The 17,417-nt window shown below is 36.1% G+C and overlaps 1 protein-coding gene across 33 annotated transcripts in view; it reads right to left on the bottom strand.

Annotated features, from left to right (window-relative positions):
• Positions 1-17,417, bottom strand: part of NRXN1 (neurexin 1) — a 1,204,011-nt gene that overhangs the window by 130,026 nt on the left and 1,056,568 nt on the right. For 21 of the 33 annotated variants that reach the window (XM_047745932.1, XM_047745934.1, XM_047745940.1 and 18 more), the window contains 2 exons: positions 10,742-10,831; positions 9,031-9,350 (listed from right to left, as the gene is read on the bottom strand). In XM_047745932.1, the coding sequence (XP_047601888.1) occupies positions 9,031-9,350; positions 10,742-10,831 (410 nt within the window). The remainder of the gene's footprint in view (positions 1-9,030; positions 9,351-10,741; positions 10,832-17,417) is intronic. The other 12 variants (XM_047745950.1, XM_047745952.1, XM_047745955.1 and 9 more) reach the window with 1 other exon arrangement.

The raw sequence follows: 17,417 nt of genomic DNA, 5'->3' as shown, positions 1-17,417 counted from the left end.
TGCTCACTCACTTCCCTGGGGCCACATATTCCAGGACCCCTTGGAAATTGATTTGCATGCCTTACAAATGGTCCCCACCAGGGCCAGAAGGGAGGAAAGCTTGCCTTGACCCTCCGTAAATTTGTTAAAGATAATATGAACTCTCCCCTTCCTGACACACAGGTGGTGCCAGAAGATTAATTAAATGTTAGGTCTCAATTGGATGAATACAAGTCCTTTGAGGTATAGGCAAACCCTGTGATCTCACTACAAGGCCCTTTTGCATGTTCTCACCCTATTCAGTTGGTAGGCTAAGGTCCAGAGTAGTGGAGAATGATTGTGTAACAGGTTCATCCTCCAAGGGATCCCCCTGTTAGTAAGGTATCCTGAATACAACTCGTGGAAACTGTATGGAGTGGCCTGCTTTGTTTTTCTGTCTCAAAGAGCCTACTCACTTTGGCAGGTACTTGACTATCCATCTCCCACCTTCCAAAATAAGGACACAGAGGTGTGAAATGCATGACCTCTAGAGGTCACTGTGAATGGGTAATCAGAAGGCGAGGTGAGGGAAGGGTGGGGAGGAAGAGTGGTGATAAGCCTTCCAGGAAGACAGCCAGGAGGATGGTTGTGAAGGATGGATTCTAGAGAACATCCCCAGGAAGCTGCCCTTTATCCTAAATACCTAAACATATTAAAGAAAGTAGCATCTTGACTGTATTTCGTTTTTGAAAGAGCAAAGTGACCCTTGTGTAGAGATCACATGAATGGGGTAAGGACATGAGAGGACAAGAAGTAATAAGACTCTGCCCATATTTAAGGGCAGGGGACCAGATCACATCAAAAATTCTCTGAACAGAAGCGAGCTGCATAGCCTTGGATAAGTTATGGAGTTTCTCAATTTTCTTACATGTAGAATAACAATAATAATACCAAGTCATACTTTCTGAGTTTTCATTTCTTCTTCTTTTAAGATTTTATTTGTTTATTTGACAGAGATCACAAGTAGGCAGAGAGGCAGGCAGAGAGACAGGAGCAAGCAGGCTCCCCGGGGAGCAGAGAGCCCAATGTGAGGCTCGATCCCAGGATCCTGGGATCATGAGCTGAGCCGAAAGAGGCTTTAACCCACTGAGCCACCCAGGTGCCCCTCATTTCTTCTTAGTACACATATATACCCTAGAATTTGATTATACTTCTTTTTTTAAAAGATTTTATTTATTTATTATAAGACAGAGAGAGCACAAGAATTTAAGCAGGGGGAGGAGCAGAGGGGGAGGGAGAAGGAGGGGAAAGAATCTCAAGCAGATTCTGAGCCAAGTGTGGAGACCCTGACGGATGATTATCCCACCACCCTGAGATCACACAAGAGCTGAAACCAAGAGTGGGGTGCCCAACCCAAGCATCCCTGATTATACTTCTGATCTGATTAACAAGATGCTTATTAGTCTCATGTTCATAGAACCACACAAGGCAAGTATATACAATTCCCTCCTGGTTCTGACCTTAAATGGTCCCACCCTACAGAATCTTTGGGCCAGAGCCTCTTCCTTTAGACCGGGCCAGGCCTCTAGGTGGGGGGTACCACCTCTTTGTTACTCTAGTGAAGTTGGGGGTGGCATTAGAAAGGATTGAAGTTTGCTTCATAGGTGGCTTGAGCCAGACCTCCTCCTGAGTCTGGGGTCCAGTGCACCAAAGTGTTTCTCACCCCACAACTCCTCTGCCAGCCTATAGAACTCCCAAGATCCCGAGAGACAGCTCCCTCTGGAAAGAGTGGTCTTGGCAGCGGTGCCTGCGTCTTGGTTCAACCATCATCTGAGCTGCCCCAAGGCTCAGCCCAACCCAGCTTATCCTGCCCCTGCTCCTCCCGGAGGACCTGCATGTACTGCCTCCCCATACCTGAAGCTACTCTGCATACTCTGGGTGCTCCAACTGCACTTTTTGTGTCTTCCTGGGAGCCCCACACTGCACCCACGTGGACCAGGCCTTGGCCCCAGCCTGAGGGCATCCCTCATTTAAACAAAAAAAAAAAAAGAGAGAGAGAGAGAGAGAGAAGATAAATCTTGGTGTCACTTTTATTCTAGTTTCCTACAACAGCACCTGGTTGCCACTAGCATAATCCATACAGGGTATGATCCTCCTGGATCTAAGTTTCAAATTTAATATGCTACTCTTCTGATTGATGCCTCTACCACTAATAATCTATGCATGTCTATTCCCAAAGGATGGCCCTTTAATGCCCACCCACTCCCAGTACAAGCATCCCCTCTTCTCCCTTTTTCCTGAAAGTGCTATCATCCTGTGCATATTTGTTTTAATGTTTTTGTTCATCTTTAACTAAAATAAAAGCTTTGTGCAGAAAAGCCTGATTTTGTTCAGTGCTCTATTTCCAAGTCTGAAGAACACTGGCTGGTATACAGCAAATGCTCAGCAAACACGTGTTAAGTGAATGGATGGATGAATGGTAGATGGATAGGCGGATATATTTGTTTAGAACTACCTATGTCTGAAGACGTCTCAAAACCAAGGTTACATCCACCAAGAGGACACCTTTTTATCTAGTAAAAGTTCCAGAGCCTAAAGAAAATGCACCAAGCAGAACAACGTTCTTAACATAAATTCCTTAAAATGTATATATCCCGGCACTTTTGCAAACCAGCAATGAGGGGGAAAAACCCCTAAGTAGCAGTTGCTTACCTACATTTAAAATTACAATGAATTATACTTTTCTTACCCGGCACCATCAGTTTCAGGAGACTACGCCTTTGTATATATTTTTAAAATCTACACCCAAGTGTTTTTCTTTTCAATATGCACTAAAATGTGCTGTAAAAAAATATACATTCACGTACATGAATTCAGCAGAATGACTGGACTAGCAAAAATAAAATTAATTATTCATGTCACCAGTATGTTTAAAATGCAGAGTGGTTCTCAGGAACACACATAATTATAAGTAATGTTATTTTTTTTTTTATAATGAAGCCACAGCTGAGGTTAATTAATATTTTTAATAAAAAATAAAATTTTGTTTTTGAAGTTACAAAATGTATTTTGTTAGTTTTAAACATTTTTCATGGAAATATGTGTGCACTCTGCTTACATTTTTCAAATAGCATTAATTTTTCAGGAGCATCTCCAGTGCTGCCCGGAAACAAGAGAAGTCTCCAATATATTCAAATACTCTTTTCTTGCTTGAACATTAATTGGGTTTCTTTACAGAACATTCCATAGGAATCGATGCTATTCAGGAGGACACTTCATATGAGAAATTTGCATGTCTCTGACAACCTATCAATGCTTTTAAATGTTCAGCAGTTTCTCTTCGTGAGTGGGTTTGCCATGTCCACTCTGACAAAAGCCCAACTAGAACCCCAGAATTCCTCCCATATGTTTCACTCACATTAACTGATCCTGCCCTACTCTGTAATTTCTTGTAGGAGTTGCAAACCATAGTCCCTCTGGTCAAAAAACAGAATCTCTCATAGCCATACTCTCTCTCCTTTCTCAAGATTTTTGAAACAAGATAAAAAGAAGGTGATAAAGGCTATGGATTCTTAAAACCAGGTAAGGATACCAGAGGCAGTTACTGCTCTGAATGCAAAGGACAAGGCCTCACTATTTACTATTCTTATGAAGTATGAGTTTTTTTCACAAAGATGGATTTTTTTCACAAAGATGTATGCTGTAAGAGAAAAGCGCAATAGATAGATCAAAATGGGATGCTTTGGAAACTCAAAAAGGGATAGTATTAATAATCACATTGGTCCACCAGGGGTGCCAAACTATCAAGCCAACCGAGATGCATATCTGTCCCATGTAAAAGTCAAGGGTGAAATCTAAGCTTTAAAATAATCACCAGAAGACATAATTAAGAGCATCATCATTAGTATCAGTGAAATTTCAGAGCTGAATGCAATTCAAGAGATTCATAGTTAACCCACTTAGAGCGGTAATAAAGCCAAAGTTTAGCCACGGGAACCAACCCATCTAAGTTACACAACAAGGTAAGTGGTTGTGTTCAAAGTGGAAATATGTCTCATGATCTACTGTGTTCTTTCCATTCTCCTATACTTCCTCTAAGTAAAAAAGCATTGCTATGGATCACTATGGTGCTATATATAGTGTGTATATAGCTTGTAAAACAGTCCCGAAAAAAAGAGCCAAAGGATTAGAACAGATGAATAATTATAATTTTGATCGTAAAAGGAATAGCAAAGCTTTAATTTCCTTTCTTTACAGACTGCAGTCAAAGGGAGTGAACGCTGCCCTTTGCAAGGCTGGCTTACTTTTACTCATTTATGTAAAGCTATATATATTATAAGACATTGCCAGATTATTCAGAAGAGGGAACATTTAGAAGCCAAAAATCTTGCGTGACCCTCCTGCCCCTCATCCCAAATTTCTCTCAGCATTCCGAGAAATTTGACCAGCAATTATTTGCAATTTTCCTTCTGAGAGTTGCCCTAGAGAAAGCTTTCTCTCTCTCTCTCTCTCTCTCTAAGATCTTAAACACTGGTGTGCATATTAATTTTTCCTGGTTTTGAAAGCTTCTCTTTTTTAAGATGAGCAGGTCTTATGGAAACATTTAGGTATTAAATATTCTAAGTAAAACAAATTTTATAAACCTTATATAAAGCACATTAAAAAGTACAACTTTAAAAAGTACCATTAATATTGTTGTACTCACATTTTTAAAAAAAGATTTCATTTATTTATTTGACAGAGAGAGAGAGAGCACAAGTAGGCAGAGTGGCAGGCAGAGGGAAAGGGAGAAGCAGGCTCCCCACTGAGCAGGGAGCCGGATGCGGGGCTTGATCCCAAGACCCTGGGATCATGACCTGAGCTGAAGACAGCCGCTTTACCAACTGAGCCACCTTGGTACCCTGTACTCACATTTTTAAGAGCCACGTACTCAGGAAAGTTGGCAAATGTCCTCATTATTTCATGATATAAACTGTATCTTTCTAAAGTAAAAATCAGTCTGGAATTTGATCATCATTCAGCAGAAAAACATTTTTTAAAGCATATATAAGTAGGAAAGTAAACAAGATCCTATGGGATAACACTTTGATAAATACTCTTTTATAAAATTTCTCTGACTCTGTAAAAAATGAAAATGCCTTTCTCCCCTACCATTTACCGTGTATGCAGGATGGCTGAACAAGCCTCATCTCATCTATTTGAAATGAATTCAATTTAATTTTGCTTGGCCAAAAATCTGTTTCCATAGTTCTAAAACATGCAACCACCTCAAGGTACATTGCCATTGTGGCTTAAGTGGCTCAGTGTTACCACTGAGGAAAATATACTTTGATTGAGAAAACAGTCCAGCGTGGCTTTTGAAAAATGAAATGATCCTTCTTGGTACACAATTTAGTAAGGCAGTTGATAAAAGCAGGCAGATATGGCCACTACAGAGAGGGTTTAAAGGAAGATGTTTCATCCAATCTGCAAAAATGGGTCAAAGGTTACCTTCCTGGAATTAGCGTTACAAATCACTCTCTTATAACTTTAACCTTCCAAGAGTTTGACAATTTGAACAAAGAATTTAAATTCTACATATATCCATGATCTCTTCACGGTTTTAAAAGTCAAGCAAAGAGAGTCAATTATCATATGGTTTCACTTACTTGAGGAGCATAAGGAATAACATGGAGGACGTTGGGAGATGGAGAGGAGAAGTGAGTTGGGGGAAATCGGAGGGGGAGACAAACCATGAGAGACTATGAACACTGAGACAAACTGAGGGTTTTGGAGGGGAGAGGGGTGGGAGCTGGGTGAGCCTGGTGGTGGAGATTAAGGAGGGAACGGATTGCCTGGAGCACTGGGTGTGGTGCATAAACAATGAATTTTGGAACACTGAAAAAATAAAATAAAACCAATTGTGAGGTAAAGAGAATTTGCAATAAATTACTCTGTTACTCAAAAATAAATAATTTGCTTTCTTCTTTAGTAGTGTTTTTCCATTTATGTACAACTTATTTCCTGAAATCACATACATTTCATTATCAAAGATCATTTTAGGGGCGCCTGGGTGGCTCAGTGGATTAAAGCCTCTGCCTTTGGCTCAGGTCATGATCCCAGGGTCCTGGAATCGAGCTGCGCATCGAGCCCAGCATCGGGCTCTCTGCTCAGCAGGGAACCTGCTTCCTCCTCTCTCTCTGCCTGTCTCTCTGCCTACTTGTGATCTTTATCTGTCAAATAAGTAAATAAAATCTTTAAAAAAAAAAAAAAGATCATTTTAAAACTTATTGGTCCAACCTGAAAACACTGTTGTCACAATTGACTATTTGTGACATATTATCCAAATTATTTAATTGCCATTATTGGTCTGTTAAAAATCTCAAGATTTAAAATATCTATTTTTTAATGAACCTAGTAATCTTTTATTTAAGTCAATACCTCCTCAAATGAACCAAATAATCGCTAATTAATTAGCTCATTTACTTCCATAAACCACTGCTATCTTTAAACATGTAATAGCTTATGACAAAAGGGATTCTTTTCATTGGAAATTAATGGGTACTTAACTATTTTCCTTTTATATTAATACTATAAAATGCATAACTTTATTTTTTCTCTTCTAGGTATTGAGCTTGCAAATGCAATAGCAATTTTGCACGTTTTCTCAAAAAACAGAACTTCTTAATATATACCAGTTACCAATTGGTAAAATACATTCTAGGAAAGATTGATAAGTCTTTCCTTATTTTGGGGTACATCTGGTTTCCCTAGGAACTTAGGCAGCTGTAATCTCATTAGTGATGAAATAAGACTACTAAGAAAAATCTCTGATTATTTCAAATTTTATTCCTAGGAACATTGCCAACTCTGATTGTCCCACAATGTCCTCTTATGAATTATTATATGTAAAAGAAATAATCTATAAAGTGCTTTGTGTTTCATTTTCCTATATCAAACCCATCTTAATAACTTATTATTAAATAAACTATAAACCAAAAGCCATAATAACAAATCATTAGTGAAATATCAGTAAAGACTATCAAATGGAGCTGATAGAGATGCGTAAATCTGTCTAAAATTCTAAAGTCACAAGTCTTCATCCAAGGGACTGAATTTTATTATTAACAATCTGATTAATGAAACAAGATAGAGAAAATGAACAGAAAGATTATACTATATGAACACACGTTCCTACTATAATGTATATTCCATAAGGACAAGGGTTTTTGTTCATTGCTGCTAATGAATCCCCACCACTTAGGACAATGTATGGCACATGTAGAATGGTCAGTAAATATATACTGATGAACAACCAGGGAAACAGCTCGTTTTACTTTGTGGCCAAAGGCAAATCAAAAATAAAGAAGGGGTTGGAGGGGGGAGAGAGAATGAAAAAGAGAGGAAGAAAAGGGAGAAGGAAGGAATGAAGGAAGGAAGGAAGGAGAGGGAAGAAAGGAGGGAAGGCAGGCAGGCACATAAAGGCACATCAAATGCAATATTACGCTTATGAATTTACAGACTAACTCTTTAAATTTTTAGCATCTCTCTTCTCCTAAGATATTTTCTCTCTATTCTGTTCTTCCCACTCCTTCCTATTGAAAGTAAAAATCAGAATTTTTTTTTTTCTTTCTCTGGTAAACATATGTCAGTAGATAGGGTGCTGATATGAAAAGAATTTACCTTCTACTCTCTTTCCAAATTTGACACTTAGGTCTATCTTAAACACTTGAAATAAAATAAATGTAAAAATAATTGTTGTCATTCTTGCTTCTTTAGAATGCAGTTTCCTAGAAGTTAGGATCATGTATTTGGAAAAGCTGTATATGGCAACTACTAGATATACTCATTCACTATTAAAAACAAAACAAAAGAAAACAATAAGTTTAGACCTAGGAGAACACATAATTCTGAAAGACATCACAACAGAATATATACAAAGGCTATAAATGTCATTAGGGATCTAATAGCATTCAATAGTATGCCTATAGCATTCTAATAGTGTTCTCTGAGGCATGTAGTTTTTTTGTTTGTTTCTTTCTTATTCTTCAATGATGCAATACCAGTGCTTGATACATAGTAGGAAATCACTAATTATACCTTGACTGAATTATTACACTTCCATCTTGTAAAAGTTTGGCATTTAAAAATTCTGTTTTTCAAAATTTTAGATGTAAGACATAAGCTCATTGAAGTGAATTCAAGGTGAGGTCAGTTAATCACATACAATACAAAAAAAAAAGTCTTCTGATATACTAATAGCGCATTTTTCTCATAGACAGTGTGGGGGCCTACGTAGAGTGATTAGTTTCAATTAAAGTTACCAAGGAACAGCCAGTACAAGAACACCATGATGCCCCTTTGCCTTAAGAAAGCAAAAAATAAATCTTCCAGATTAAAGGTGTCCTCCTGTACCAGGAGGACTTTTTTTATACTAAAAAAGCATAAAAGTTGATACCTTGGTCATTTCTATGGGTCTCAATTTTATTATTGAGAATGTGTACATGTAATCAAAATTTTTCCCCCTTCTGTTACTTTGCCTCACATCAATTTCTTTCTTATATCAGCCAGAAGAAACTTGAAGGGTAGAATAAAAATTTCCCCCTCAACAATAGTAAAAGAGTAGACCTATCATTCACTATGGGAACCATGCGCTTATCAACTCAAACTTCTGAACACTTCAAAATACAACAGAAATTTGTAAGCAATTTCTCTTCGAATTTGTTTTATTTTATGCTGATGATGTGCTGAGACTGAACAAAGAAGGCCTTTCAAATACTTCACTAATTTACTTGTTTATTTAACTTAAAAAGTGAAAACACTGTGTAATTAGCAGGCAGTCCCCTCAGCTTGGGCTAGACCAAGGTTATTAATCAAACCAGCAGCTAACAACCAATACAAAGCAGCAAATCTCAAATCAACAGTATATAAACATTTCACATTCAAACTGAGCACATTATACTAAGCAAGACTCAAAGAAAACCACAGCACCTGAGATCAGAAACAATCCCATTTTAGAAAAGACATATATGTAGAAAAGCCCACTTTCATAACCACAGTTCCAAAACAAAGGAATGAAATCCACGTACTCACCTGGCTAATGGGTTCTTTCGTAGGAGGCTTTCCTCTTCTGGCTGTGCTAGTAGCTAGGGTTGTGGTGGTCTCCATAATTGATGTGGACATCTCTGACTGCATGGCAGTGGCTGTCGACTCAGTTGTCATTGAGGAAGGCACTTCACCAACAAGTCTCACATTTCCCACTATGGCGATGTTGGCATCATTTTCGGCTGCCATATTCAGAACTTTCAAGCCATTGTAGTAAAGCCCAGAGAGCTGGCCCTGGAAGGGCTGGCCCTGCTCTTTCCCGCCAATTATTATAGTTGCTTGGCTATTGAAGATTGTGAGCTGACGCCCTGTAAAAATAATATTACATACATGCAAAAATGTTGATTGTGAACTCTACATTCTACAAAGGATGATAAAACAGATCTTTCATGGGGTGGATAATGAGAGCAATAAACTATAAGAGAGGCATTTGACTCATAATTCATTGCTTATAAATGAGGTGTCCATGAAATGCATAATCATTGGCAAATACTTGTAAATTCTCAACTTATTGTAAATGTAGTGCTTTTGCTAAAAGACCAATCAAAGATACGTATTATAAATCAATTTTTAGTGGATCCCTTCTCCCTTTTACCTCAAGATCTTACACTGTTGGTCTCTTAAATCTAAATTGTTAAATAAAAAAAATGTGAGATATTGAACATTTCAAGTATTTGTCATTCTAAAATTACCATTGACAGAAACTAATCTAGAGCAGCTAAATCTAATTGTAAATTTATGATAAAAAATTCATAGTTCATGTAATGGCCACATGTATCTATATGCTATTATTTTAAAATGTTTATTTTTTTGAAGGCATAGTCCATTGCTATTTGAATTATTCTATTTTTCCGGCAATCACACTGAAAAGAAATGCACGGTTTACACTGAGCATGTCAGAGACAAAAAAAAATCCAAAAATATTTTCTGATTGGCTTTCAGCAAGTCTATTAAAACAAAACAAAATGAAAAAAAAAAATAGCTTCAGATGTAAAAAGCGGCTTCAGGAATGATACACAAACCGATGGAGAAATTATGGCACATTTCCATCAAACAGCAATCCTCAGCAACAGTACCAATATCATCAAATTGAGTATCCAGTTTTAGCAGATTGCTCTCTGCTCATAAAAAGCATGCACACAACTTTAAGTTCAGTTTTAATTAGGGCTTGTTCTCAAATGCTCTTAGAAGGTTGCAAACGTTAAAGGGACTTCATTTTGACTGGCAATCCATATTGCCCACTATTTAAGATGCCTAGAGTTTAAACCAAGAGTTTTGTTTTGTTTTGTTTTGTTTTGTTTTGTTTTTCAGGACCATAATAAAGATATCAGAACTACATATATTTTAGTTAATAATTTAGAGGCTGGAACATGTAATATAATCTATGAATGATTTATCATTTTGGGTTAATGCTTGCTGTGAGTACCTTCATAGATTGAGTTAGTGGATTATATTTAACAGTCCCTTTAACCTTAAGTTAACAGGGTAAGATTATTAAAGAGCTGGTACGTCTAAAAATGTATAGAAATTATTATACAAGGTATGCAAATATTACTATCTACATTTTACTGTTTTAAATTTGTTTTTAATTTAGTTTTACGGAAAATTTATTTTTTATGTTTATTAGTGTTACAATGAAGTACTACTTGGTTATGTTCAAATTATTTTTTTATTTGAAGTTTTAATCAATGTTTTTTACCTTTGTCGAGTAGCCATTCATCAACTACTCGACCAAGTCGATATGGAATTCGCTGTCTAGCAATCGCCAGGCGCTCGTTATCATTGTTTCCTTTAAAGTTTAAAGAGACATTTCATTGGTTAAAATCTGTAAGGTCAAAGGTTAAAAGTTAATACTTAAAGCTTGAGCTATACAGTTGCCACATGATTTTTTGAAATTTGGAATTTTAAAAAGTTCTACCTAGAACATTTCATGTTTCAGACTTGTCATTCATTCATTTATTTTATTTTAGCAAACAAAATTATTCCTATGTTAATTGAAAATTAGAAATCTGCATTTGAGCTAGGTTATTAAACTTATGTTATAGACAGACCCGAACAACCAATTTAAACAGCATATAATAGCTTTACCAAAAAATGACCATTGATCTCAGGGTTTTGTCTTTTTGATGTTTCTTATTAACTAGTTAAACATGTTCAGGTGAAACAGGTTTAAGTTTTCAAAATACATTCAACCTCTTATTCCAGATTAGTAATTTATGAACACCAAACTTAATACCATCTTTGGCACACTGAAGCATCTAAAATCGGCCTAGAATACTTTATGTCCTATTCAGAAAATAGAAATTCTTATTCATCTCATTTAACACATTTATCACAACATCTGAATAGTTCTTGTATATTCCACACAAATCGGTTTATCAATCATTTGGACATCACAAGGGAATATATCTTGCATCATCCAAACATGTTATTACAGGAAAAGGCTTTGACAAAAGTGACTTTATTTTATTGTCCTTCAGTTTCACTTAAAGCTTACATGTTGAAATGTGTAACACTTGGAAAAAAATTATATGTATGTTCTCTTACTCTCAAATATCTGCTTTTATTAAACCATTCTAAATAATACGTGACAGTGTTAAGGAACAAACACAAGCCACAATGTTGCTTCCTACTCACACATTCAAACTAAATGGGAGCCTCACTTCTTTGAACAAAACATTATCTGACAGAAACACAGTTTAAGCTGACCTTGAAAATAGATGAATGTACACCTGATCTATAAAACACTTAGGAAGATCCCGGCTGCCATCTCAGTGCTCAGCTGCATATAGGACAAGAAGTTTTTCTAGTCTGTGAAAATTAACTAACAAGGAATTTGAGCTAAGACGTTTTGGCAAAAGCTCAGAGAACTCAGAGGAGAAAGAAATACTGGAAGGTACTACTGCTGACAAAAGACTGGAGCATTTTGCTCAGAAACATAATAGATACAAATTTTTCTCAGAATAATTTATAAATACTTTCTTATACTGTTTCTACTGTACACTATACTTACCACAATAAACCCACCATTATATTAGTGTATTATACTTCTAGAGAAATAGAAAAGAACTGTCACTTAGGCCTTAACAATTTGTTCTTTGAATGTCTATTTGACTAATAATGTTTCATGCATTAGTCCTTAATTTAAAATGTAAATATGTTGTATTCCTGAAACTAACATATCGTTGTGTGTCAACTAGGGGTCATTTTAGTATACTGATAATCTAAATAAAACCCCAAGGATACAAACAGCTTAAATTCTAAGCCCATGTTTGTTTTAAAAGAGTGAACAATTTGTGTTTTCTTCTGTGTGCTTGCATATAAATTATATTTGGAAAAACACATTAGATCTGATATTGGTTATCTTAAGGCTGTGAGATGAATGATGAATATGTGGTTTCGGCTTATATTTATGTGATAAACATGTTTATGTGCATAATTTGATAGCCAAACATGAAATAGCTTTTCAAAGACCCATACCCCTTGCTCTATTAACGTCTTTGTCCACCAACGCTCATATCAATTCACACTGTTATAACTCTCCTGATGACTTTATAATTAGGTGGTTCCGTATGCCGTTGTTCATGCTAGAGTGTTTCCATCATCAGAAATGATTATTTCCTCAGATACCACCGAAATTTAGGCTCCAAATGGCCTCTTCCCCAGTTACTACTATAGCATATTAACAGACCTCTCTGAGTCATCTCTGCAATCAATTGTACCTATTCTCCACATGTCAGCTGATATCTAATAATGTCATTTGCCTATTATAACCCTTCTCATTGTCTTTAGGACAAAATATCAAGCTCCTGATGAGATTTGTGAGTGGTTCCATGATCTGGTCCTTTCCTACTTCCTATTTCTCATATCATGCCTGCCCCTGCCTTGCTCTCCTCTGTCCAACCTCATGAGACATCTTTCAATTTTTCTAAGGCTCTCCTTCTTCCTCTGGGCTTTTGCACTTGTAAGTTCCTTTATTTGAAAGGCTCTTCCGCACTCTCACCCCATTTCCATTTTCCCTTAGCCAAACATGACTCGTTAATGGAGTCTTCTCAGCAGAAGCATTTTTCTTGGGACGTCTTTCTTCCTGCCCCAAGTCAGATTAGGACACTTGACTACATGTTTCCCTAGCACCTGATACACGTCCTTTGGAACAGGCACTGGCCTTGTAATTGCATATTCAATAAATATTTTCCCTCTGAAGTCTGAAATTCTATATAGTCAGATACTGTGTGTGCTGTTACTCACTATATTCTCAGTGCTAGCACGATACCTATCAAATAATCTCCTATGAAGTGTCTGTGGATTGAGGTAGTGAAGGAAATCTTGTTTTTATTTCTGATACCTTCCATGGAACAACTGCCTCATCCTACAGCCTAACAACATTCACAAGAAAATGAAAGCAAATACTTATGCCCAGAGAATAGATCCATCTAGCCGAGCCTCCCTTTAACTTCCCAAAGGAAAATCACATAGTTCATTTATAATTTTATCTCTTTAGTGACGGTCACTTGAACATCCACACAGTCAATTCATTACTTGGTAATAATAACTGTTTCATGCCACAAAAAAAATAATCATAGTTAGTATTAGTAGGGGCAGTAGAAAAGTCCTAAGTAAGAGTGGTGGAGAGAATTGACAGCTTTGTGTATTCTTTATGTATAGCTTGAAAAAAGCAAATAAAAACATAAAACATAAAAATATATACACAGATATATACAATTTGCTCTCATACCTTTGGTACTCACAGAACAATTAATATAATAGATTGACACAATTTAAGCCAACAATAGCTCTTAAAGGTCCTTGATGAGACTCAGGTAAAACAACATATACACCATATTTCCGAAGAATAACAAAGAGGCCACTTAACAACAAGGAAAAAATTGAATAGGCAGCAGAGATAGGTGTAAAAAGATGTGTTAATTTTTTTTAAAGGTAGCCACATGGATGGTACCAGACAATCCCGTCACCTATGAATATCAGATGCCTTCTAGTTCAGAGACCTTTTTTTTTTTAATTTTTTTTTATTTTTTTCAGCATAACAGTATTCATTATTTTTGCACCACACCCAGTGCTCCATGCAATCCGTGCCCTCTACAATACCCACCACCTGGTGCCCCCAACCTCCCACCCCCCACCCCTTCAAAATTCTCAGATCGTTTTTCAGAGTCCATAGTCTCTCATGGTTCACCTCCCCTTCCAATTTCCCTCAACTCCCTTCTCCTCTCCATCTCCCCTTGTCCTCCATGCTATTTGTTATGCTCCACAAATAAGTGAAACCATATGATAATTGACTCTCTCTGCTTAACTTATTTCACTCAGCATAATCTCTTCCAGTCCCGTCCATGTTGCTACAAAACTTGGGGATTCATCCTTTCTTTCTTTTTTTTTTTTTTTAACAGCTTTATAAACATATATTTTTATCCCCAGGGGTACAGGTCTGCGAATCGCCAGGTTTACACACTTCACAACACTCACCATAGCACATACCCTCCCCGATATCCATAACCCCACCCCCTCTCCCAACCCCCTCCCTCCATCAACCCTCAGTTTGTTTTGTGAGATTAAGAGTCACTTATGGTTTGAGAGAGACCTTTTTTTTTTTTAAAAAGAGAGATTTGATTTTGAAATCAAAGGATAGACTTTAGTCTTTGTTGCAGTAATGGATGATGGGAAATCAGAGGGCACTCACTTCAGTTCAATATATTTATTTTAGTTTCCAAAGTCTTTGTTCTTCTACTAGAATAAAAAATTAATGAATTCTCTTGTGACAAAATTATATATAAATACATTATCAAGCAAACAAGGACACATCTAAATAGAGGGCTGTAATGATGATGTCTTTTAACAGATGAGTCCCAAACCCCTTCTACTATTGAGTATAAAATAGCTCAGATTGTTTAGGTTCACCAGGAATAAGCCTACATTTTGCCTCCACCTCATGATTTTCATTAACAAGCTTCATATTAGGAGTCATAATTGAGGTATATTATTTTAAGAAATTGCTCAAAATGTATTTTATTGCATTACAAATTCATAGTGATATGTCATTTACAAAACAACCAGTAATTTGGTACGCTTGTGTTCATTTTTAATCCTTGCATAGTTTGATATACACTTAAACTTAGCGTGTAATATAAAGAACTAAAACAACCAATTTAACTGGGAAAGGTCAAAGATAAGTATAATTTGCAATGATCTTTTCTTTCCTTTGGGAAGGACTGGGACCTAATACCAAACATGCTGCGATGTAGAAATACTACATAGTACTTCTGAGCATGGTCAAAGGAAGCAGGCCTATATGGACAGGACAGATTAGAAACAACTGGAATGTGGGGCCTGTGGGTGGCACAGTTCGTTAAGTAACTGACTCTTGGTTCTGGCTCAGGTCATGATTTCAGGGTCATGGGACTGAGTCCCACATTGGGTTCTGAGATCAGTGAAGAGTCTGTTAGGGTTTCTCGCTCCCTCTCCCTCTGACCCTCCCTGTGTGAATGCTCTCTCTCTAAAAATACAAAAATAGATGAATCTTAAAACAAAACCAACCAACCAACCAACCAAACAAACAGTACCTGAATATTCAAATCAAGCCAAAGGTGAATCTTCGGGAGAAGCTATTTTCATTTTCAAGTTTCTTAAACCAGAGGTAAGGATAAAGTAATAATGACCCACTTATAAAAGACCTATTTGTTTTGGAATTATTAAAAGGACACAAGAAGAACTTCAATTTTTAAAAAGCCTACAAATCAACTACAGCAATCAACTAAGCACATGTATCAGGTTTATGGTAACAGAACTTCTCATCGAATAGTTAAGACATACTTTAGTTTCATACTTCCTGCACCTTAATAAAACTAGAATGAGGTATTCCTTTTATTTTCTTTTTCCTCCAGTTGATTTTATGTGGGTTAAGTATATTGGTACCTCCACTGAAAATGTCACCAGTGACATACACATCTCTGTTGAAGTAATTTCCAAGCAACAAAACAGTATGTAAAACTTGGGTTTATTTTCCTTTGAATTGTGAAAGGATTAAGTATTTTTTAAAATTAATTAATTATTAATTGGACTGTAATTAATACATAACATTAGATTAGTTTCAGGATTCAGTATTTTTGACAAAAGACAAGCTTCTTATAACTGGGATAAATTTCTAGGTACAAGTTCTAACTGGAGTGGTCACTTAGGTATAAAGTGCTAACTGTAATGGATATTTCAAACAAGGTTCCAGGGCTGAGAAATAAAAAATAAAATCTGGTTATTCAACTTAGAGTGCAACTTTCTTTATTTTGACTGAATCCCAGATAGTTTCATTCTCTTACTAACCAATACTGTTTGGTCACACTAAAGAATATTAATTTTGTATGAACCAGTAGACATCAAGGAATAAGAGTAATTTCAAAGAATCAAGGTAAGCAGCAAGAAGTAATAAAACTCAAATCCTTGACTTGTAGTTAAATTTCATGGTGGGACTCAGAGAATAAAAAGAAATAAAATTGTAATCATATTTTTATGACTATTGGTCAGTAGAGAAAAGCTATATGAACTTTGCTAATATATAGTTTTTCTCCTCTCATTTTCATAAATCTTCACTACTGATGTGTAATTTCTCCTTGGAAATAAAAGTGTCAGTTTTCTAAATGACAACGTAATATATTAGAAGAAAAATAAGGAAAAGCTGTGCTATGAACCCAAAATTTATCCAAAATAGTATGAAAGTAAAAACAGAGAGTTTTTACTTCAGGAGTCAAAATCAGTAAGGCTGTTAGTACCATTAATGTCATATATATATATGTCATATATATATATATATATATATGTCACATATAATGTCATATATATATATGTCACATATAATGTCATATATATATATATATATATATATATATATATTCCCTAATCTTGCTCCTCTTTCATCAGTCATGATTTTGTCATTGGAGTAAACATAGGCCAGGAAAGTATCTTAAATAAAATGTTTTGTGCTTAAATGTAAGACAGATGTGTAGCTTGAAGTTGGGACCACTATGGTGCATATAGATTGGCAGAGAAATTTGTATCAACTTAGGATCCCTTTTTTTTTTAATTGCTGAGAACTGATAGTTGAGTTGATCTGGGAGAAATTTCGATAAGTGCCTCAATTCTCTAACGAACCATATATGAGAGACATATTAGACTCAATGAATCTTCAGAAATATGCCTAATTTCCAAGAATATGTTTCTTTGTATTTATTTTAGTGATTTCTTGAAAATGAATTGAATTGTAGATTCCCCCAGTAGCGCTTTCCAAAGTCCATCAGTAAATATAACATTTGCTTGTAATGGAAATATCTGTCCTTTAACTAAGGCAAAAATGACACAGAATTGTATCTCTA

Source organism: Lutra lutra, chromosome 9 (assembly GCF_902655055.1).
Source record: "Lutra lutra chromosome 9, mLutLut1.2, whole genome shotgun sequence".
Classification (NCBI taxonomy): Eukaryota; Metazoa; Chordata; class Mammalia; order Carnivora; family Mustelidae; genus Lutra; species Lutra lutra.
Note: the sequence above shows the minus strand (reverse complement) of the source record. Positions and strands in the feature narration are given on the sequence as shown.